Here is a 25,475-nt window from a genome sequence, read left to right on the forward strand (position 1 = left end):
TCCCAAAAGTCAACTACTGTCAGAATTTTATTCTTTAATTGTATTACATGCAGGGAGAAATAATATGATTACAATAATATAATCTAATAATATTTCGCGGAAAAAAAAATTCTGGTTGCACTGAGTTCTTAAAAGAAAAAATACTCATGCGGTTTCCGATCATACTGATTCAATTAAACTGAACATTTAGATCTCCTACTTAATATTATAAGCAAAGTTTCGAAAAGCCTTCACTTTGAATTATCCTAATTTCGTATCGCAAATAAAAATATTTATTAAAATATCTATTTTTTTATTTATTAATTGAGATTTTATTTAAAATCATTCAAATTATTAATTAAATTAATATCTCGCAAAAACCAGAATTTCAATACTGTTTTTTTATTTAAAAAAAAAAGACATACCTATTAAACTGGATAACAATGGGGGCGAAAGCATTTTCGAAACTTTAGCCAAAGTTACAATTATCTATCGTAATGTGTGTCCGCAACGTTGGACCGATCTCAAGTGACTTGTATAGACATTGATTTTCAAAATATATACATGGAAATGTCAAGGTGACAAATATATTTTCTTTTCTTTTAAAATGTTAGAAACTTTAAACATATAAAAGATATACAAAAATTCAACAACTGGGGACGCTCTGTTGCTCTAATTTTTTTATTTTAGATAATATTTAATCAATAATTATACAAAAATCGATGTCTTCTGATAAATCCGATAATTGCTAACGATTATCTGAGAAACATAGGAGGATTGTCTATTTGCGCGACTTGAAAATTCCAGGTGTGAACACGGAGCAGAAAAGAAGGACGACGTCGACATCGCGACGACGTCGCGACATTCGCGAATTCTACGTGACTCAAGTTGAAGCGGAATAGTACAGGGTGTCTTAAGAAATAAAGAGAGCTTACATTCTTCATTTACTCAACTAAAAAAAAATGTATTATCTCAGACATTAAAAACATGTATAATAATAAGAACGAATAAGTAATTTCTTAACTTTTCTGCTTCTTGAACACTTTCTACACATGTGATAAAAGTAATTAAAATATTCTTACGCGGGGAGACGAGGGATTAAAAAATAAACAAATACTCGTTCAAGTCTGATTCAAGTAGGTACATTAACTTCCACTTATATTGTAATATCTCACTGTTACTTCGTGAAAACTGAGTTACGAGAGTGTACGCTCGGTTAATTCCTTTCTTCAAAACACCCCGTATACGAAAACGCCTCCGGAAGAGGGATCTCGCGGAACGACATTATCACTAGACAGTTCTGCAATCTGCATGAGGTTGTTGCATCAGTGAAACTTGATATCGTCGAGAACATACCTCGCTCCGTTCACTCGTGTGACGCAGACACATACGAGGATGCAAAAGCATCCCGCACCCCCATTTATTTCCCTGTAATCCGCGCTCTTATCCGAACAGACACGAGCATGAACATCGAGATGTTCTCCGCGATAAAGCAATTCGAGGGAACTTTTCTGACGGACAAGTATCGAAAGAGGGAATAAGAGGGATACGAGAGCGCCGCTCGAACATTCTTCAGCCTTGGTCAAAGAGATGCCGAGGAACGCCAAAGAAGTACGCATCTGTCTCGGATATCGGAAAAGTATTTGCGGAAAATCCTCGACGCGGTACTCGCGCGGTGAGTTTCCGATATTCCGTCATTCTTAGTGCCCTTCTGTTACGGATTTCGCTGAGATTTGCGCCGCTAATGGGATGGGGAACCAAGTGTTTTCGCAGCATGCAGCTAAGTAGATAGGGTGATTCTTAATGACTTTGATCAAACTTTGCGATTACCTTTTTTCTCTCTTGCATAAAAAATCGCTCATAGAAAATTATATCCGCGACTGTATTTTCACATTTTACAGAAGGTAAAATTAATCAAAAATAATTATTATAACATAAATATATTAAGACGCGTGTAGAGACATTATGTAATAGATTTTAGTGGTCAACAAGAGCCGATGTAAAACCTCTCCTGGTTAGCGAATCTTGTCACGAAAAAAACATTAGCGTTATAACTCAAGATGTCACACGTGACATACTAGGAAGAAAGATTAACTCCGTAATGTATACACATGCTTTTTCCGGAACGTAGCACGGAAAGATATATTTGTGCGGTGAATTTTTTTGGCACTCGCGTTTTTTTGCATACGCTTGCTACAAAATATTTTTGATTAAGAACTTGACAGCGAAGAGCGAGGCAATGTCCTCGCCGAGAGCCCGGGATGGCGGAAAAATCGCCTAATGGATAATTTATTCTCGAAAGGAAGGAACAAACGACGATGATGTCGCTGAAAAATATTCAAGTGGCCAATCGATCTAGGGATCTAGATAGAAGCTTCCATGAGAGAAGCGAATGATATCGATGTTTTTCCCTTACTCGATCGTGTTCACCTCGCGCGATTTGATCCTCTTAAGATTCGTCGAGTCACAAATCCCGTCGACGAGGTCCGTTCTTTCTGTGTGATTGCTTTAGAGATCGGGAACGCTGCGGATCTAAATCGCAATTCCGCTTTTCGTAATGTTGATCGAGTATCCAGGATGAGGTTAAGCTAATTGTAGAAGGGATCTTCGATGTCCAGAGCGTCTGTCACGATATAATAAAACTTTAACCCTCTGGATGCGATTCTCTCATTTTCAAGATTTTACATTAAGCTACGTATGTTAATATATGTTGAGAAGGCGCGTTAGAAAAAAATAAATAAAATATAATTAATATCTTAGCTTTCCCAAAAACTTTTTTAAAAAATTACTTGATACATTTTATTAATATTAATACATTTAAAGATTACTATATAAGAGTATTCGTTTTGCTTATATTTGCTATGTATCATTAGCATGTGTTATATATTATTGTGATTAAAATAATTGATCTAGTAAAGTAATAAATTTTATAAATTCAACTCAATTAAAATTTTATAAAAGAGAAATGTAAGAGAAGGGATGAGAGGAAAGAGAATATCGTAATAAAAAATTATTTCATAAAAAAACTAAAATAATGCAAAATATTATAATAACGCGAAAATTATCACACAAAAGATATTTAATTCAACTCGCGAGCGTTTTATGATTAACCTAAACGTACGGTAAGCCGAATCTCGACGAATTTTGAGATTATTCGCGCGCAGCATCCAAAGTGTTAATAATCGTGTTAATTAATCGAGACAGAGAGAGAGACACTCGAGCTTGGCTGGCGATCGCGTGCCAAGGTTCTCGATATCGATCGTCTATCTAATTCACTACTGCCAGGACCTAAAGAGGAAGCTCGACGAGAGGAGGCCGACGAGAGTCGCCCAAGTGACGAGATCGAGCGCACCTCTTCTAGATCCGGCGCTACCGTTCACGCAAGTCTCCCGGATGCTGACGCTTTTCAGGTTGCGACGGCCCAACAGATTGTGTACGCCTCGTTTGTCACTCTGCTGTAGGATGTGCTCGCGCGACAATAGCAGCGAGTAAAGCTGACTGTCGGGATAACGGGAGCAGAAAGTCAACACCATGTCCGAGGCAACGGCCTTCATTACGTGCACGTTGCCGGTGAATTGCTTGTATTGCTTCTCCGTCAAGGTGCCTGCAAATTAAATCAACAGCCGGTTAAAAAGCAACGACGCGATACGCAAGGAAGCAGAGAGATAGAGAGAGAGAGAGAGAGAGAGAGAGAGAGAGAGAGAGAAAGTAAATCTTTCCTATCGAATTTCCGGTTTTTCGCGTCACTTCCGCACGCCCGCTATGCGCACGGAGTTAGAATCTCTTGTACAAACAGAACTGTCGCGACTGCAGAAATAAATGTCTGCCGACGACAATTCTATTTCTACAAATTATTTTCATTTCTCTGAGGAATGTTCTTGAAACAGGAAAAAAAAAATACAATAAAGAGTAGAACATTTTTAGTATTTATTAATTTGTATTTCATATATAGAGAAAAATAATTTGAAAATATCGTAAAAAATACAAATTAATAAAATGCAATTTTTTTTTTTTTTTTTTTTCTGAAAGTAAATAAGAATCTTCCGGGATATATCCGATTATATTTGACACATATATTATATCAGTGATGGTACTGACAGACGAATATTTTCGACTCGCATTTCGAAATAGAATATCTAAGATATTGTCAAGCTAGGAAAGACACGACAATAAAGAAGAATCAAGCAAGTAACGATAGCTTGACTTTCCAATTTCCTGTCTCCAGCGAAAAGAAGAAACATGATATGATATCCATCTATGTACAACATGAATCTAGTAGGTATATATGTAAACACACATATGCATATTAACAAGCATATATCAAGAAAAAAATAAGACTTTCAATTTCTAATAATTTTTATCAAGAAATATTAAAATACTTGATGTGTTACACGATAATCTCTCTCTTTCTCTCTCTCTCTCTCTCTTTCAATTAATCTCCTTATAATGTTTGGAAAGTGCTAAAACACTTCGAGTAATGAATTGCAAAGCAATAAAAGCTGATGCAAGTGATATCGAAATTACAAAGAAACTAAAGTGTTTTCTTTAGAAATTTCCACAGCGAGTAACAAATAGTACACAAAACCATTGTATCATTTATCACAGACTTGGCACTTTTATCTGAACACCTTTAATGGTTGTAAGTCGTGTGCTTTGACAAATATAAGTTTCAACTACTATACTCCGAAGATTCCCAAGATATAAACTCCAAACTGTGTTTAATCTACAGAAATGTTTAATCTAAGCAGGGACAGAGGAAATTGACTTCTGACCGAAATACAAACGAACGGTGTTTTGCCTAATGTAATCATTTACATTGTAAACGACAGAAAGAAATTTAGGGTCTTGTTTTCTTTGTCATTGTGTCAAAATGTTTTCCTATATTTTACAATTCATAAATATATTTCAACTTTGAAAGGCGTATTATTTTATCGAATTAATTAAATCACATTATTTTTGCCGAATGAAATACTGAAATAATCGCAATAATTTTGATTACGATTTCACTCCGCCGAGACGATCTAGGCGAATTCGATGATCGTCTGTGGCGCAACGCGAGATGTACAAATGTATGTGGAAACATGTAATATTACGGCTTATTACGTAGTTGAGGGCACACTTAGCATTACGAAGGAAATATACGGAAACGAGACGGCAAGTACGTGTATAATCTATATGCACAATGTGCGACCATAAGCGATGTACACGCATTCCGTATTCACGGGCCCGTCGCGATGTCGGAAATATTTCACTAGAGATAGCACTCAGCATTTAGAAGCATCCGCATTTCGAAGCGAAGCGTAGTGGACTTGCATATAGAGGAAAAGCAACTCTACTTCCGCCATATTAACCGATTTTAATTTTTAATGTAATCTTGATAAATCTTTGACAATTTTGAAATCAAAGTTTCTCATTAGGAAAAGAAAAATCAAGACAGAGAGAAAGAAGTCATCATTATTGTCATAATTATTCAATTTTTTTTGTATTTTCCTGCTTCCCCCGAGTGTACATACACGTATACAAGTTCTCTCTCAGTATATAAAATATACCGAGATTTTATATAATACTTATATAAAATATTTTTTGCGCTCGTCGCTTCTCTCGTGATCGGAGAGGAAGCATGAAGCCTAATCGAAACGTCGCTGAATGCGATGACGTTTCGTGCATGTATTATAGATGTGTGACATATTGATTACTATCGTAAAGCGCACTGACGATTCATCGGAATGACGATTTACTGAAACGGTTGCGAATGACATTCGCCACGACTGGATTGTTACGGCTGTTAAGCAAAGCGACATGAATGGCACAGGCAATGAAAATCGAAAACGCGTAATCACGAACGATATCCACGTAATTGCACCGTGAGTAATTAGATATTTATCTCCTCCGCGTTGCATCCTTCCCGATTGCGCGGAAGTCACGAATTAAATTAAAGCGACATGGTAATTACGCGCCGTACTTAATTACATACGCTGCGAATATGCTAGCGATGTCATCGCTATAATCGCTTCAGTCGATACATTATCATGATTAATATTCAAATTTGTTCCCATAGCGTGACATTATTATTACATTTTGCTACAACTACTGTTCTGTACATTACTGCTCCAAATTGAACGATTGAGCGTTGGATTGCAATGTAAACTTCTCTCGCGTGCGTATGTAACCAATTATACATTAATGATATTCCTTACCTATGAATTAATAATCATGTATTAACAGGCAAACTAATTAACCGATTAGCTTCGTAATTACGTTTCAATTTTCCTTTCACATAAATATTACAATACAGTGATACGTTTAGGATACAGAGAGGTATTTAGTTTAATCTATAGATAATAGTTTAATAAAGAGTATCATTTAGAAAAATATATTTTTGTTTTGAAAAATTATATATAAAATCATTCCTTTATAAAATTTGCCATGTAATAATTTTACTTCTCTGTGCGTACACGACATCAAGAATATTTTTATATACCTATATATATTTGATATAGACTTTACTAGAGAAGAATAATATTGTTGGTTTACGAGTTGAAAACTAGGTCAACCATATAACGATACAAGATCCATTCTTTTTCTTTTTTACATTTTGATGAAACTTAAATCTCAAGTAAACAGTACTTACATCGATATATTAGTCTCTCCAGTATCTCTTTATCGTCCCGTCAAGCGTCGCGTCTAGTAACCGCAAAGTATGTTGCATGAAAATTACAAATTCCATCGTGAAAAACTACCCTCGATCTCCTTTTTTAGTACCTAAAATACGGCAGCTGCAGCTCTGATGAGATTCCCGGTTAAAGTCGAGGGAAGTTAAATTCGGTGAGAGGAAGATGTCGGAAAGGAAAGTTTTCATTTCCGCGCGTTCTATAAAACGGCAAAAACACACTCGCGGCGAATCCTCGCGGAGTCCCAGTACTTCCGGTTCAACGAGCGGCTAATGCACGGAATTGATTTAACTTTCTGTAATAAAGTCGCTTATGTTGTGCCGAGACGAAAAAACGAGCGTTTATCGCGCCTTCGGCTCTCTTTTCTTCGTTAACGCGATCCGAGATGCGAGAATGCAATTTTGTTTCTTTCGTACGATTAAATACATGCATGAATATAATTAGAAATATACAGAATATACAGAATATCAATAAAAAATTCAAGATACCAATGTATTTTAAAAATTTTATGAAAGATAAAAATTATATTTTGCGTTATTAAATATATCCATTGTTCACAATTTCAGATTTTGTTTTATATTTTATATTTTATTTGACGCGTTATATCTCAATTTAATTAACCTGCATGGTGAAATCGGTTATTTATATATTATATCCATATAATCGATATGTTAAAGTAAAATAAAATTGAAAAAGTTAAAGTTAAAAAAAAATAATTATAAATTAAAATTTCTATATGTCCGCGAGGAAAATAATCAATTATTACATTTGTGCAAGTTGCTAAAAATATATCAAAATTCTTTTATTGCATCTCAGTTATATTCTTCTATAGAAAGATATTTCCCCTTCTCAGGAATTCTATTACGCCGGAATTTTTCTGGTGTCTCGATATTGAAATACTAGGTCAAAATTGGTTTTAATAAGAACTTTCTGATGTAATATAAAACGTCAAAAATATTCTGTAATGATTTAATAGAAATGCATCCATGCTTAAAAAAAAAGATAATTATAACAGTCACTTTATGAACATATTGTCAACTAATTACATTTTCACATTAACAAAAAATCGATTCCAGATTGATTAAGAAAGAAATCTTTAATGTTTGACAATTTATTTTAAAATGATCACATCTATAAGAGTATCTATTGAGTTTAATATATTCGTCGATTAAAGTAAGATGGAGAAAGAAAGAAATTTTAATAATTGTTCGTTTTCCAATTTCATTAACAGTTTCGTAATTATATATACACGTTTATAAACAACGCATATATCTATTACTTTTACTTTACAACGGAAAACTTATTCAATCCCTTTACGCTTCAAATACGAGATTCGCCGGTTTCGGGTTTTCTTGATTGAGGATCCATTCGTGAAAGGATTAACACAAGGACGAACTTCGATGTTGACGTTTCCCGATGCAGTCCCAAAGTTCCAAGCGACTTTACAAACAATGTCCATACATCAATCGAGTATACACTTGCAAATTCACGATGCCGAGACATATTATCCAGTCGGAAGAGAGAGCCCGGTTCGGTTTTCGGATTAGTATGCTCCAGCAAACGGACTGAAATGAACTCGCGTAAACCTCAATCCGTATTATGTACGTTCTCGTCCGCTCAGGCATTATTATATACCGGATCCCCTATTTGCTGTTGGCTCCGATAGCGAAGAATAGCGAGGACAAGCCGCAGGGAGAGGGTGGATGCTCCCCGGGAAAGGATAAAAATAAGAGAAACTTGCAGAGTCGGCCGAAAAGAAATTAAAAAGAGCAGATAGCCGTGTGACTTTTGAAAAATTATTTCCACGTCGTCGAGCTCTCGCGAGAGCTCCTCGCGACGAATTTTCCGCGTTCTCCCGTCATTTTACGACAGCAGGCATTCGTAATTGGATGCCTCGACTTTACTGGCTTACGATGGCTGAATCTCTTAATTCGACTGACGGTTAACCGATAATCACATGGACGATTCCACGAATTCATTAAGATCGTTATCCATGACGCAGCTTGAGATTTTAATTATCGTCAGCAAATCGTGTTCCAATGAATTATATCGATATAAAATGTATCTCGTGTTTATATGTTTTTATTTATTTAAGAATTTTGAAGGAATGATCGATAAAAGAAATATATTACTATCTCCCCAATAATCCGCATAAATATTCTATTGTGATCAATTTCATTAATTTAAATATGGCGAAGAAAATTATTATAATGTATTTTTTCTTTGGTACGATACATATCCTGAAAAGATACTCGTGAGTTTTATGCTTTGACATATTTACGAGCGTTGAACAAATTTGAAATATAACACTATTCTTGTGCTTTTATTCAAACATTCTAGATTGACATTCTGCTCTTTTTCTCTTGGACAAACTTCTTAATTTGTATTCTTAATCCACGTAACAATAGTAAGGAGGTCAGGCTTAAATAAAGCGTTCAGCGAGCTAAACAATTTTATTGAACCAATTTAATTATGACCTATCTTTCTTTTTTGAAATCTTTGTCGTGGTATCATTAGTTAGTCCAAATATCAAATGAATACGTGAGAATTCATTTTTATTTTACACATTGCTTTAATCTTCGTCGTCTGCTTGCGCGTTTAAAGCTTCTCTCGAGAAACCCGCAACGCAAATTTTGCTAAAGAATAAATAATCGAATTGTGTGATTTTTCCACGAAATCATGATTTCTGTTCTGCTCGTCCTTATTTAACGATCCACTCAGAATACATATCAATTGTCCTGAAAGTCGGCAGCCTAATAGCACGTCTCTAATGCAACTTTGAGTACAATCAAGTCGGCCAAATCGTTAATCCAATTTACTCCTCTGCGAGGAGTTACTCAGAACTTTCGATTAAACACGGCAAGTGCGATGTGATCGGTTACTTGGACCGGCTTGATAATCATCCTCGAAAAAACTTTAAATTCCGCGTCTGTCTTTCCGCTGTCAAAATAAAAACTTTTACGCGCAAAAGAGGAAGAAACGACAACTTTATTAATTTTATTTATTAATAAAATTGTATAAAAAAAGTTTCGTTACTTAGTCTTTTAATATTTATGTATCAATCTTCCTTTTAAAATATTTATGTTTAAAGGAGAGAAATATTACAATTATTAATTTATATATATACATTAATATTATTCAAATTTTTTTTATACTTTCTATAATAACATTCTAACAGAAAAAATAATTCTCTAGTTTATTCTCTTTACGTTCAGTTGCTGGTTGATGTATTTCTTTGGATATATAGATAATGGATCGATAAAATCCAGAATACGTACGAGAGAGAGAGAGAGAGAGAGAGAGAGAGAGAGAGAGAGAGAGAGAGAAAGAGACAGGAACAAGGATGCGGCACGCAACAGCGCAACACATTTCCGTCGCAATTTGAAACAAATTGAAAAATTCCTTCGTGGCAAAAGCTGAATTGTAATTTTGTTTCCGCAAAAGCGATGAAGGAAAATACTATTCGAAATCTATCAATGTGGATCACATGTTAAAAATTTACAGACGTTTTACGGGAGATGTCATTATCTTCTCTCAAAGAGTTCTTTACAATCTCATTTCTTCGTTTTTAAAAAGACTCTTGGGAGAATATCGATAGAACTCTATTCGAGGATAGTTGAAAAATTAAGACTCTCAGTTTTATCATGAGAATTTTTTAATTCAGTTAACTGTGTAACATAAGAAATCAGTTACGCAACGAGCGTAACTTGTGTCCTAATTAAAACGATTCTGATACTTTGAAACTTATCACGGAGAAAAGTGGAATGCTAAGAGATTCGATTAAGATATAAAGAAGTAAAGCTCATCCTCGACCTTTAATCGATTTGTTTAACAGAAGTTGTAACTTGGAACAGTAACTCTAATTCGTCATATGTACTAATAACGATTCTTATTTTGCATGATTATTCTTTATATAAATTCCGCAACATACATTTGCTTCTCTCTCTTTCTCTGTCTCTCTCTTTCTCTCTTGTTTATATGGTTCATTCTATAGATCTTTAACGTACAAATGCATTAATTTGCACATCAACAGTAATACATTTCGCTTTAATATTAATTTACATATTGGAACAGCCATTATCTATTTAGTTAAATGTCAACTATTGCGATGTTAAATTAAAATTTTGGTTTTTTTGCTATTGAAATTTCTAATAAAAATTAAATATATAGAAAACATTTTTGCATTTTATTATTATTATTAATAGATATATCTTTAAAAACTGGAAGAGGGATATAAAGCAGCAAAGAAATAATGATAAGTAAATCAAAATGATATGCAAATTAAAAATAGCTAACTAATTTAGATAGATAGCTAGGCGAAAATTAACGAGATTTTACCGTTTTGCGCACTCATGACTTGCCAAAAGCCTTTTCTTCTGATAATATCTGGTATTCGAAAGCTGTACTCCAAATTTCCAGCCTCTTCGTTCCACAGTAATTTCAAAGAAGCATTGTCTGACGTTGGCTTCAACGTGACGATTGGACACGTGTCAACGATGTATGATCCAGTCGTTGGTTTCTTAGGGTCCAATCTGTGTTCCAGTATTTCCACGACGTACCATTTGCCCATTATCTGTAACAAAATATTTTCACAATATTGATATGAGCGTAAAACACATTAAGTGCAAATGAATAGAAGAATATTATTCCTCATACGATATTAAGCAAATACTTTTCTCTTAAGTAGAAAGATTTCTACTTAAAGCTCAGTTTCCCAATATTAAGCATTAAAAAATTGCGAAGAAAGCGCGATTAAATTCTCGTTGGAGAAAAACTGCCCCTAAATTGGTCAAAGAACTCATCAAAGAACTTGCGAAGAAAAGAAAACGCAGAACTCCCAGTGTATACACGAGAGAGTCGGTTGTCGAGGTAATCCAGCAACTTCGGCGGAGGTAGATATAGATAATTCCGTGAGAAGCTTAAAGCAAATTACGGGCGATTTATTGGTCGAGCGGCCGTTAGTGATTAAGCCTGTGGAAATAATATCGGGGCTGAATTACCTCTGAATACCGATCGGCATTATGCGCGCGGTATTTTATTTTTTCAGGCCAGCCGTTTCAATTCCATAGCACCGTGAAATCTTATTAATCGGATATCGTAAAAAGATCGCTTAGTATTAATCTTCTTTATATTTATTTATTCTTTGCGCGCGTGTATTTATCTATCCTTTTTTATTATCCGGAGAGTAAATCGATGCCGCAACTCTTCAGCTTCTTGCTTCGTCGCCCTTACGATAAACAACAGTTAGACAAGGGTTAATCCCCCAGAACGTTAATTGTAAGTTTCATCATCGAGATAATAAGGAGTTTGTCGATCTTACCGTGTAATACAGTGACGTTGATTGATGAATGTCAGATCAAAATTTGGTCAAAGATACGCGTAGAGAAGCTCTAAAGGTTAACTGTACAAAAAATTCGTCTATCGAGACATAGTTTAACTTTAGTTTAATTTGCGCGTAAAGTTCGTATTATGCGTTAAAGATGAGTGTTTATTCAGTTTGTTCATATATATCTATACTCAATATTAATGTATGCATTGAAAATACTTAATTGCCAAATTGATGTAACGCAATGATGCAGATTATCAACTTGTTGAATTCAGATGATATGATATGCGGTTCTGTTCGCGGAAAATCCTAAGGAGAGTTCGTTCAACAATAACCGCAATAATCCCGCAAATACCTGAGATACGTAAGAACATCTTGGTACTTCGCTTTTACGATACCAATGAGTTTCCAGTCTCGCACAGATGTGCCTCTGCTGCTTTGAAATTATGAAATTATTCATGGAAAATGTGAAATGTCATTCCTATTATCTTTCTCTATTATTTATTCTCTCTTTCTCTCTGGAAATTTTATTCGCTAAAAGCTCTTTTTCAGTCGTCAATTTTTTGAAGAAGCCTTTATATTTTCCTTAGTGAAAAGAACATTTGATAATTTAAAAAAGAAAATATATATATATATATATATATAGAAGCGCAAAATTAAGGGAAACGTAAATTGAACAAATGTCCACGTGCACTACTTATGCATGTACTATATACATACCCTACCTTTCGTGTACCGGAAAAGCGCCGTAAATCATTGTCGTCGAGGTGTACGCGATATTGGGTCACGGCATGTGTGTGGCCGGGGGATTAAAATTAACGAGATAATAAATATGGCCTCTGTCGAATAGGCCGCAAAAAATTCAATTGCCTTTTCGAGGGAGTCACATCGCGCGAACAATTGCGCTTGCGGTTATTCGCTCGAAAATGCTCTCTTTTTGTAACCAAATGTTACGATTGCATGTAAATGCTGTTACTATCGACAGAAAAGCAAAAAGATTATTCATTTAATACAAAAATGTATATTTTACATACGAAATGTGCAGACTACGTGCTGTGTATAAATAATGCTGCTGGTCTTAAGAAACTTTGATAGGCGTCCTATAATGAACTTTGTCAAGTTGTTTTATTATTCAATCTTATAAATGTAAGAGCTATACAATGTGATCTCGATACCTGTCCCTTGAAATTCAGGAAAGTTTAATCAGTATCAGCCTTGAAAAAGAGGAGGTTATATAGAACGTTCGAGACAGATAGCTCGCATCATCATTGTGCGCTGGTCTTACAATTTATATCGCTAATAATAGCTAGATAAATGCAGATCCTTGTTCAAGTTACTGAAAAGTAGCTGGAAAGTTTAATTGATATCCAGCAGATCATTATTACATGTAACGCGATTACATTTTCTTGGATCATTTTCGATTAGCCAATAAATTACGATCAAAATCTAATCCTTCGCTTGCGCACGTTTCCGTTATGTTCCGCGGATTGTGAGACATTCTGTAAACACGTTAGGTTATCGTTGAAAATTTTATTAAAGCAGAATTTCGTGAAATAATATGCGAACAAGCAACAAGAATGAAAAAATCGAGCAAGTAATAATATTTAATTATATATTTATCTTAAAATATTTATCACCTTTTTTTTTTTTAAATAGTTAACTACTTAATTTACATCAATTTATTTTACTAACGATAAGTCTTCTTTGTCTGTGTAATATATTTCCATGTTTGCAATTCTATTCATATCCTTCCTACCAGATATTCGATTTTAATTCACAAAAGTTTTCCGGTTTTACACTCATAAAATTCAACCCGTCGTTTCAGTAACGAAAAATCGCGCATTATTCATACATTTATAGAATGAATTAATATATTCACCGTAGCATCCTCTCTGGACTATGTGAATGTATATATGTTTTTTTTTTTTTGCGAATTAAAAATATCGCCGATGTGTGATATATTGTATAAAAATCGCGGGATTTTAAGAGCTCAATATTCCAAATGGCCTTATATTTCTTTAATAGATTTAACATTCGTTTATTTATATAATCAGCATTTTTCGCATGAGAAGATTCGCCGCGTAAAATTGGATAAAAACCGCCGCCACACACGAAGGTTTTAAGCTCGACGTATTTGCGAACTAAATCCGCACTTTTTCTCCAATAAAAGACCCATCCATAAAAACAATTTCTTATTCTCACTCTTCTTTTTAATAAAAAATAAAGAAAATTAAAAATTTATAATTAATACATACGTATCTCTCTCTCTCTCTCTCTCTCTCTCTCTCTCTCTCTCTCTCTCTCTCTCTCTCTCTCTTAATTATAAAATTTTGACAGATATGTCTTCGCGCGTGTGATTGTTTTCGCGTTTTGACAAATTTAAAAATTGCCATTTTTTAGATTAATGTGTTCAATATTTTGTATAAATTGTATATAACGTCATGCGCGTTCAATATTTTATATAATAATTGTTGCTGTGTGTTGCACTCAAAAAATTAACTCGGTTCTGACTCTGCATAAGATTCGCGGGTTATAATTGCAAGCCGAATGACATGCACATACGTTTCGTCTGGGTGCAGCGGTGAACAAAATTACGGTAAATAAACCAACGGAGTGCGAGGATAAATTTTCGTTTATTAAACACCGTTTACCGGACGTCCCCAACACACAAACGTGACTTATGCATTCGCCATCGTAACGAGAATGTCAGCATTTTTACGGGAAAGTGTTGCAGTAATTAGTAACAAGAGAGTAAATTACCGTGCCCGTATGCTGTCTAATAGCGGGTAATTTTCGAAATAAAGAAAAAAAAAAGAAGCGAAAACGTAAAACGTGTTTTTTCCATAGTTACACTTGGTTTCTGTTACCTCATCGATCACGTAGAGAAAGTCCGCCCATCCAGATAATATTCAACTGCTCAAACTCGGTTTACTAGTTGTATTCGGAAACTCTCTTGCATACTTTACCAAGTTGAGAGATATAGCCAAGTACATATTCACTCGTACTATTTCCAAGTGCTTTATCGAGAATATTATATTTTTCTCGCCTATATATAATAACATACATCTTTGCAAATTGAGGAACGCGACTCAAGATCCTTGAGGCACATAACTTTTAAGATGGCACAGAAATGCCGGAGAATTCATCGGCTTTTGGGCTAGTTTTGGGAATGTCGTCCAACAGCTGGCAATTTTTCCGGGAGATATGTGCATTTGCATTTTTACGACTTTCGACGGCGCTTACCATCGCGACGCCTCTTTCTGACATCGTCGAGACGAGCGGCAAAAATTGCGCCGAGTAGGGTTGCGTACGATCATAATTTTGAAGAAAGGAAAAAAGAGAGAAGTCGCTCGTCGAAACTACACAATACACACATACACATATTATTGTATTTATGCGTTTATTAAATTCTATGCGACATTATGGGACGCTAAATTCTTACAATACAACACACTCACAATATGAATTCTTATCATTCGCGCGATGAAAGTAATGAAAAAAGAAATTTTAATACTTACAACAACACATGATAATTGTATATTATCTTTATATTTTTTTATATTCGTAGATCTCGATATTTTCAGATATGATAAATATTTCTGACATTATTTTTCTCTTTACATACAAGTATCATTCTCCGAAATTTTAGGGTAACCTGCAGCGTCAGGAACGCGGGTGACTTTTAATATTAAAAATCACAGTAAATATATGGCAGCGTCGAACGATGCAGAAAGTTAAATCAGTTGTGCAACGGTGTGTGTACGGGATGTTGATTTTTTTAAATAAATTGTCACGTTACAGTGTCTGCGCAAAAGGAATTTAATTAAAACGCGGGAATCTCCTTCTCATTGATTTGGCATCTCGTTTAAACGCACGTTGACTTGTTATCGGTAATTTCATATATACAGAGCATTCCAGGCGAATCGAGACGATTTAATGATTCTTTGATCTATTTGAAATTTATTTTCTGGAAAAAAAAAAAAACAACGAGGATCTAATAGTTTCCAAATTCTAAACGATTAAAAGTTAATAACTTTTTAGCTATTAAAAAAGTAAATTTTTTTTGTTATTTATGTGTGTTATATGTGAAAAATAAGAATAAAAATATTGAGATATTTATATATTATCAAAAATCAAAGAGTAATGTATTATCAAAATAATGCTTGAAAATTGAAATTTTAGATTTGCTCTCGATATATAAAATAATATATTTTTATAGGTCCTAAATGTGTGTATGTGTATATAGCACGTATGTTGTTTACGTTCTTTCTCGATACTATATTTTCTTCAGTCACCATGTCTCCCTTCGTCCCGCCGGAAATAAATCGACTCGCAGACATTTCTTGTGTATCGGGCAAGACACAAGGAGGGTGCGAGAATACGGGCGGCTTAAAGGGAAAGAGAGGAGTCTCGAGGTTCACGGGACAAACCTTTCCGACCGTAGGATGTCGCGGCACGATGAGCTTAAAAATGAAAAAAGGAAGAAGACTGTCAAGATACCGAAGCCTCTCGTATATCTTTTCGCCGGTATCGTTTTTATATTTAAATCGATACTACAATGGCGCAGGTGACAGTTAGCCCTTTTTCATCCCGAACCGAAAGTCGCTTGCGAGCCGTTGATGGTCTTCAAGCGTCTGTGCCACTTATCCCATTAAATTTATCTATCAATATACATTTTATTATACGATAAATTGCTTGCGATACATTTTACAAACATTCAGTTAATTAATTCTCTTTTAAATAACCAAAGACTATGATTTATGTGTATCTTGTAAGCTTTCTCTTATAAATTATAAGAAAGCGATACGATTCTCTCTCTCTCTCTCTCTCTCTCTCTCTCTCTCTCTCTCTCTCTCCCGTTTTGTCTCTTAATAAATTAATATTCTATTACGAATTTTTTATAAATTTGATAAATTATTTAATCACTCGCTAGCAATTTTCTTACCGAACTTTTTCACAAGATTGACAGTTGAATTTCAACAGTACTGCGATGTTTACTAAATATTTTGAAACAGGCTACTTGCACGTGATCAGTAACGTTTTAATTATCAGCGAATTTTCGCAGCCTACAATAATAAAAAAAGAGTTGCAAGCGAACGAAAATCGATGGATCTCATATTTTCGCGGGTTTGAAGTTAAATTCTATTGCTAAAAGAACCGTTTTAACGCTTGCATTTCTTCGAGCTTTTTCTCGAATATCTATTATATTTTAAATTCGCGCTACAAAGAGACGCTAAACGAAATAAAGTTTTAGCAATCATCCGTTCTCTCTCTCTCCTCTCGTTTATCTACGCTCGCGTCACGCGTCTCCAAAGTGGATCTTATTATCCTAATGAACCGGATTAGTGCCGCACGATTCGACAAGGGTAATTTGTTGCAAAAATGGCACGTTATTTCCTCATGCACCCTGATTTTCCCAAGCGTGACAAAATGTGTCGGGTCGTCGGATCGATGACAAAGCTCCAGTTGTCCGCCGACAACTTGAATTAATCAAACGAATTTTACTTTGTAACAGTTTAATATGCGCTCGAGCGTGCAACCGTAGCGGTGAAACAGAACGCGCCTCGTTCTGTTTGTTATTATACAGGATGTCCCTGAATTATCTATTTCTTTTATAACGATATCTTTTCGCTCGGATACATTCCGAATCATTTTTACTTTTAAGATATGTAAAACTTTACGCACATGCGCGCACGGTTTTGCTGTGCTAATATATTGCTAATTTATATAATTTCTTTCATTTTTTTTTTTTTTTTTTTTGTAATACACGTTTATGCGAAATAAAGGACAAATTTGATTCGAAAATATATCGGCGCATCGAGATCCTTTTAATTTTTTTGAGAAACATCACAATTCTGTGCATCAACTAAATGATGAAAATAGAGATATTTCAAAGGACACCCGATATAGACAGTACACCATGTCGATCGCAAGCTGCTTCCGTAATTATATACCCTGTAAAACAATACGCTTGAATCTCAACGACCAATGCGGTCGATCAGATTGAACAGAGCGTGACGCGTATTTCATATGTAATCCAGTGGATTTCAGTGCTATTTGCAACTGTAGAGTTTGTAACTGTTCGGAATAACTGAACTGGTGAATAACCGTTCACGAATAAACGATTACCCTGTGCATGCATCTATATAAAATAATGCAATTTTAAACGCATAAATTTTCAAAACCAAAGCACACGTTACTATCCATATATTTAATACTATATAAATACAGGATATTTTTATTCCACAACCACATCGTAATATTTATACCACTTTATTATCGAGATAAATAAAACTGAAAATCTATATACTAAAAAAAAAAGTTGAGTTATGCGTACACGATATTTTTATAATTAGTTTATTAATTCTCTTAAATATATTCTTGAGACTATTAGTATTTACGATAATTGATTTTTCGTGAAAAAATTTTATGTTTGCAATTAATACAATATTCATCGCAATCTCAATTATTGAACAATCATAATTTTAATAATAATAATTAAAAAGAATTAATAAATACTATATGCTCTGCGATAAATCATTAAAATGTTATGATAAAATTATAATTCGCACACATCTTACGTTGCGTATTGATTCCAAGAGAATTATATCTCGCACAGGGCGTCAACGTGTTTTAGTTACACGAGTTTCAGCTCCGAAAGCGTTTATTTACTCGCTCGTAAGACGAATTTCAATATGCGGGTGAAGCTGCAGCTCGGGAATATAAATTATCATTTTCAATTATGTCTTCAGGCTGCACCCATTTCACATTTCGAATTATAATGGCGTATAATAGGTGGGAAAGTCCATCACAGGTATACATGTATAATCGGAAAAGTCAGATTAATTATTATCCAGAGTACAACTATTGGATATTTAAATCAGTGATTATGATTTAGGATTTAATCTGTAATTATATGTGATTGATGTATGATGAAAATAATTAAGTCTAAAATAATATTAAGTAAATTAACAATGATTAATCAGAAAATTATGATTGATATAATATAATAAGTTTGCAATTATGACAGACATATTGTAAACTTTTTATACAAAAGTAATGTGAATTATATAATGGCAATCAAGTGAAACGAAACAGACAAAATATCTTATTGTTAGTCTAATCCATGTAGAATGAAACTTTTAATTTGTCAATAAAAATGTAAAAATTTATCCCAAATAAAAAATATCTTAGTTTTGAGAAATGTTCTGAAACGAGGGATAGTTTCATCTCGCGTATATTCTTATGTTTGTCTTCCGATATTCGATACAAAATCAGTTGTTTTAGCTTCGTCAACGAACAGTCCTTATTTATGCTAATTTATGCATCATAATTTGCATACCGCACTCAACGACGTTCGCGGATGAAACGCTGACGTGTCTCTCGCCGAAGCAGATCTCGCGCGAGATCTGATATTAAAATCGGTTGGTATATGCGCGAATTCGTGAAACACAATCGTACTTCTCGTTCGTGCGGTTTTTCCATTGTTATAGCGATCCGGACGTCCAATCGCGTGTGTAATATCAGTTGGCTCGGATGCTAAAGTTATTAAGAATCGCGCCGCCTCGCTGTTCAATGCAAATCGGTTCAGTATATTCGTTACCCCGAAGTCTCTCCTCGGGGATGGAAAGGTGAGAAGAATATTTCGAGTTTGTCGAAGAGACCGGGAGGTTTCCAAAGTTTTTCGCTTCACGTTTATGGCTTCACGCTTAGAGTCTGTATGCTCGGAGGGGGAGGTGCCGAGTCGCACACGGGGATTGCGAAGCACTCGATCCGTGACCAGCTATAAGATTTCGTGAAGTTGTACGATCGCAATTCTCCGACATCCTCCCGCCATTTGGTGCCATTTCGCAGCCAAAGATCCGTTCCCGCGGTAAAAGGAAGAAACCACTTTATCTATATACGAAAGAAGAAACCACCCTCACATCCCTACGTCGCGCCAGCAACGGCTTGATTGGATTGGCGACCGCAGCTAAATACCAACCCGGCAGTTCATCGATACCGATCCAGGATCCGCCCCGTGAATTACGTTGCATTCGCAATCGGAGAGGCGGCTTTCCTTTCCAATTAACCATTTCGCATCCTTATGGGTCCTTAATTTTAATGTCCTTATAAACGTCTCGAATTCTCGTACGAAATAGTACCTAGATAATCGCGATGTATAAAATGACAAACTGATTAAATATATTATTTTAATTATTACTGGAATGGCTCAAAAATTTTAAAAGCACGATTAGAACAAATTTTATATTTTTAACAATTTATATATATGTATATAATTCTTGTTATAAATTATATTCAATTATATCAATATGCGGCTAAATTATCCATTTTTCACGTAGATAAAGCTCGCGCTTTATATCTTTCGATCTAGTCTAACGGAAGCCATTAAATGTTTCATTAATCATCTATCTGAAATAGAACACTGGCAATCTGCGGGGCCATTGAAAGTCGATTAATTGCGCTTCTTTCTTCTTTTTCAAACACCGCGGTTTGATAAAGAAATCGATCGGAAACACTTGACGATAAACCGCCCAAGGTCCGACATTCCGGGCTTCCATATTCTGTTACGCTCGCGATTCGGAATATCAGCAAGCTGCGCCAAAGTTTTTCAATAACGCTTTAAAAGCAACGCATATTATCGACGCCGATTTGACTAACAATTTCGCGTCTCGTCCATGCACCTGAAATTGACAATAACGCGATACTTTTAAATACTACAGTTAATGCAATGCGACGCGCGGCGGAAAGTAATTAAGACGAAACATTCCGACACGAGATTACGCACGTGGAAACGAAAATTCGTTTCAAAATAAAATTCAAAACAGACGACAGATTAGCACGTATAATTATCACTCTTTTTGCTCACACGGGTGAAGAAAATGCCACGCAACTACTGAAGGGTCCGTTATGCAAAATACGACGCGCGGAAAAATTAAATGGTCATCTGTAGACGGCGCAGTCCATTCATGAAAAGTGGAGAGAAAAGAGAGACGCGCCGAATTAAAATTAACTCCCCCTCCCCCCCCCCCCTCCCCCGTATTATTTCTTCGTCCGCGAATGACGAACGAGGGAAAAAAAAATTGTGCAGTAAAATAAAGAGAATTGTAGAGAAGGAAAATTTAAACACAACTCGAACGTGCACATCGTGAATTCCTGCGCTCGATTACGAGTGTAAACGACCCGAACTGCAGTATTGCGAATGTCTGAAAGAAAATCAAATGACTTCGATGTCTACGAATTCGCCTTTATCTCCCTATAGCTGATTCTGATTGTTTCGCAGTGAAAGAAGAAGCGAGGAAAAATAAAACAATTTCGAAGTAGACTACGTACTTCGATTGGACCGGTGGATTGGAATCAAGCGACATACCGCCGTGAAGAAGTTCCTCGATACCACTTTGAATCGTGTCGAATAGCAGCGCGGCTCGAATGGAGAAACGATATAATTAAATGTCTGTGCGCGACGTCGAAAGAAACGCGAAATACGAGAAGAAGTCGTGCTTATTATCCCACTTTTGTTCGTTTATAACGAGAAGTTGATTAATTCGATAAACACGTTCTTGTTGCCGTTCAAAAGCCAGTAATTAAATGTATAAATATGCTTCCTTAAAAAAAGTCTTCGCTGACTTAAAGTTTCAAGAAAATAATAAAGTTTCGAAAACAATAAACAAAAATTCCTTCTTTCTTCAGACAATTTCATACAACTCTCTTGCAGTAAGAGATCGTTCCTTTGACATGTTATTATATTAGGAATTAAAAAATTTCGAGCGATAATAAACAAGCATTATTTTAATAAATACTATAATACTAATTTTAAATTTATTTAAAGAATACGGTAATTATCGGATATATTTTTCATTAAATGCATTAATTAATATAATATAATTCTTTTTTTAGTGCGTTTAAAGAGAGAAAGTAAGAGAGAAGATACAAAAGTATTAATTAAATTAGTTTACTTGAGATTCCCTCGTTTATTAATTTTAAGATTGTTTTAATTATTACCATTTTTAACTTCTTTTCTCAGCTATTTTAGTCATTTACAACAACTTGCGCCTTGTTTAAATTCTATATTTAATTTTTCTAAATATAATATAATATAATATGCATTTATATAATATGCATTTATTAACAACAATTGGAGCAACGAGTTTATCTCGGCATCAATTATGCGTTATCTTTCATGTTTATAATATTTATATCATTAATTTTATCCAAGCCTGGTGCGCGCGATTACGTCGGCTATTCTCCCAATAATAATTATTCGCTTCGCTAGCATCCTTTCGTCCATTTATATACGAATTTGATAAGCGTAATTGGAAATATATTTGTCATGTTGCCAGATCATAATGCATATATGACACGTTGCGTGAATAATTTGCATAATGTAACAAGATTTAAGTTCATCGTGCGCGAAAAACATCAATATTATTACATTAATTAGCACTTGCGATTAGCCGAATAACCTCTCCACAATCAATTTAATACTCGTTACATTGCTAGCAATTTAATAGCAGCACGTTTATGGTATGTACATAAATCGACAAAATATTATCGCGAAAACTACAAATATTTTCCAACATCCTTCGTCGCCCGCGGTTAACATACGTACGCCCGAATCTCTATGCGTGTGAATCTCTATACGCATCGCTGCGTATCACACGCATACGTACGCGTGCACGTATGTAAATATATACGAACATTCGCTAAACTCGCGTCTCGCAAAAGCTATTTACAAAAACCCGCGTGTAAAAACGGCGATACACCGTCGGACACGGACAAGTCCACCACGCGAGTTTCAATCTTATATGCATACTGTGGCAATGTCGGTTTCCTGATATCGTAATATTAACGCGAATGTGTGTTTGTTAATCTCCGTGAAATCCCGGATTGGCGGGATGAAATTTTCTGAAATCGAGAGCTTTCACCCCGTATATAGAATACCGAGGATGGGCACATTGAACGTATTTTTTAACGCATATTTCCACGAATAGTGTGCGTATAATTTTACATATGAATAATTTAAATAAAATTAAAGAATGACCACAATATAACGCGAGATGAGATAAAATGAGAATTAGATTATAAGTTAATTTACGAATAATTATGCGAATGTCGGTTGAAAAAAATATTAAAATGATGATATACATTTTAGCTGAAAGAAATACATACATACTATTAATACATGGATTAAAAGTAATCAAACCGTGATAATTTAAGTGTACGTTACTATTATCTCGAAATTTTTTCATATGTCGAATTACATGGATATACCGTTTAAAATTAGACTATTTATTTATTTTATATTACAAAATTTTGTTTCATAAATCGTTAAATAATTCAATCTAATAGGCAATGAAAATGACAATATAGTCAAAAATTGTTCTGATTGCGCTACGTTGTTAAAAAGTAATCCGTTGATGGACGAACGTTGAATATCGAAAAATATTGATTTGAAACCGAAGTGATTATATAAAATTGACAATTTCAACTTAATCCGTCCTGTTTCGAAATCCGACAACGGACGCGTTCGTAACTGAGTCGGATCAGCAACTCGCATCATGGAATTTCCTATCATCGTCGGATGATGGATTAATATTTCCCGACGATGCGAAAAATAATGACCGGCGCGTCAAGTGCACAAATGCTTCGCACGCGCACAGTAATTTGTGTGAGTTTTCGACAGATCTCTCAGGGAATAATTAGACAGCAATAACTTAGCGCCATGCGTGTATGATTAATAGCTTGACTGAAATTTCTCGATAATGTGCAATGTCTGATGCATCATTTTCATAACAGTCTAAGAAAAGCAATATAGCGAGTCGTTTGCTCCAGATTGATTAAGATATTAAAATTTAGAATGCATTACAATATATTACAAACATATTGTGTCATTTATAAAAACAAAAAAAATATTATATAATGTGATCTTTTTGAATACAATTTACAATTATAATTAAAAGACATTTCTCTCCTAAAAATTTATTTTCGTCTTTTGGCGTAAAAATATTCTTTTTTTAAATTTGTTCACACATTTTAGTAATATCTTGTGTAAATCGTATAAAAGTGAATTTGAAAAGAGTCTGTTGTGTATGTAAACGTTTGTAACGTGATCGATTTAAAAGAACTATATAGACGGTGTAACAAAAAGCAAAAGGATTTCTGCGATTGATTCACGTTAGTAGCATGCAGTAAAACCCAAACGGAAAGCAGAACGGATTCTGCATTAGCAAAAACATGGTTGGTTTTTGTACAAAAAAAAAACTTGAGATCCAGCGTTATCCATTAGCGGTTTGCTGACACTACTACGTGTATATGCCGTGTGTAAGTCTTTAATCGAACATTATTTATCAAGCACTTCTCGAGGGATAAAAAACAATCGGATGAAGCGAAACCGTCCCGTCCGATGGGAATTCGGCTTAAGACTCTAAGGTGAAATTCCATCCTATATTTAGAATAGAGAAAATTTATTTATCGTATTTTATATTTGAGTAAAATCTAAAGATCTAAAAACCACACGTAATGCGTCTATGTTCTCAGAATTGTTAATAAAAATAAAAAGGGAAAAATAATTTTTTAAGCAAATACGATTTTAAATATTGAGAGATCTGACGTAAAAATTTGTAAATCGATATCTTCTTGATCTTAAAACTGTCTAAAATGATATCTATATAATGTATCAAATCGATGCAAATAGTTCGTATCTCATGAATATTCGAGCACCGAATTTTCCTAATTGACTATGAATACGATAAATTAGCGCGACGTTACCATTCAGTTACGATACGATTGATTGAGGGAAACCTCGTTTTCGCATATCGACCAGAACTTTGCACGTTGGAATGTGCTTCGATGAGAAAAGTAGATGAAGAGAGAAAGAGAGAGAGAGAGAGAGAGAGAGAAAGAGAGGGGGGGAGCTAAGATTTGCATTCAAACTTAGATGGTACAGAGCAAGTTTTCTATGGCTTTGGTGCCGTGCGCCATTAGTACGGCCCATGGCATTATTATATTTTGTATTTAACCAAACTTCGACGCTTGTTCCCCAAGTTAAGCCTGCGCCGCATCGCACGGGCCCCAAGTTTTCAATAGTTTCCGCGTTTCGCACTCGTCGATGGAGGAATTTACTTCATCCGCGCGAAAGAGAGAGAGAGAGAGAGAGAGAGAGAGAGAGAGAGAGAGAGAGAGAAATAAACGATAACGTTTACCTTTCAAAGGAACTGACGATTCTACCATCTTTTGTTGATTCTTTTGTCATGCTTCTCTCGCTTGCACTCCTGCATGTTTCTTCAAAGTCAATGCGCCTCTTCCACTTGTTCTCTTCGTCGAAACAATGACTAGAAATGTTCCAAATTTCTTTCGTAATTTTCTGTTCAGCATATTTTACTCTAAGCGTCAATTAATAGATCGAATAATAGCGTAAATATTAATATCTATTTCTTTGTAAAAAGATATAACAATGATTATCAAAAGATTGTCGAATTTTAATTTAATTTCATTTAAAT

The 25,475-nt window shown here is 34.8% G+C and overlaps 1 protein-coding gene across 1 annotated transcript in view; it reads right to left on the bottom strand.

Annotated features, from left to right (window-relative positions):
- Nucleotides 1–1,500: 1,500 nt before the first annotated feature.
- The window catches only part of LOC138945280 (uncharacterized), a 52,764-nt gene continuing 28,789 nt past the window's right edge, over nt 1,501–25,475 (bottom strand). Inside the window, exons 2-3 of the mRNA XM_070316701.1 lie at nt 10,989–11,223; nt 1,501–3,583 (exon numbers count right to left, since the gene is read on the bottom strand). Coding sequence (XP_070172802.1) covers nt 3,255–3,583; nt 10,989–11,223 — 564 coding nt within the window. The 3' untranslated portion in view covers nt 1,501–3,254. The remainder of the gene's footprint in view (nt 3,584–10,988; nt 11,224–25,475) is intronic.

This window comes from Polyergus mexicanus, unplaced genomic scaffold (genome assembly GCF_030449975.1).
Source record: "Polyergus mexicanus isolate NDT 795.1 unplaced genomic scaffold, iyPolMexi1.0 SCAF_1, whole genome shotgun sequence".
NCBI lineage: Eukaryota > Metazoa > Arthropoda > Insecta > Hymenoptera > Formicidae > Polyergus > Polyergus mexicanus.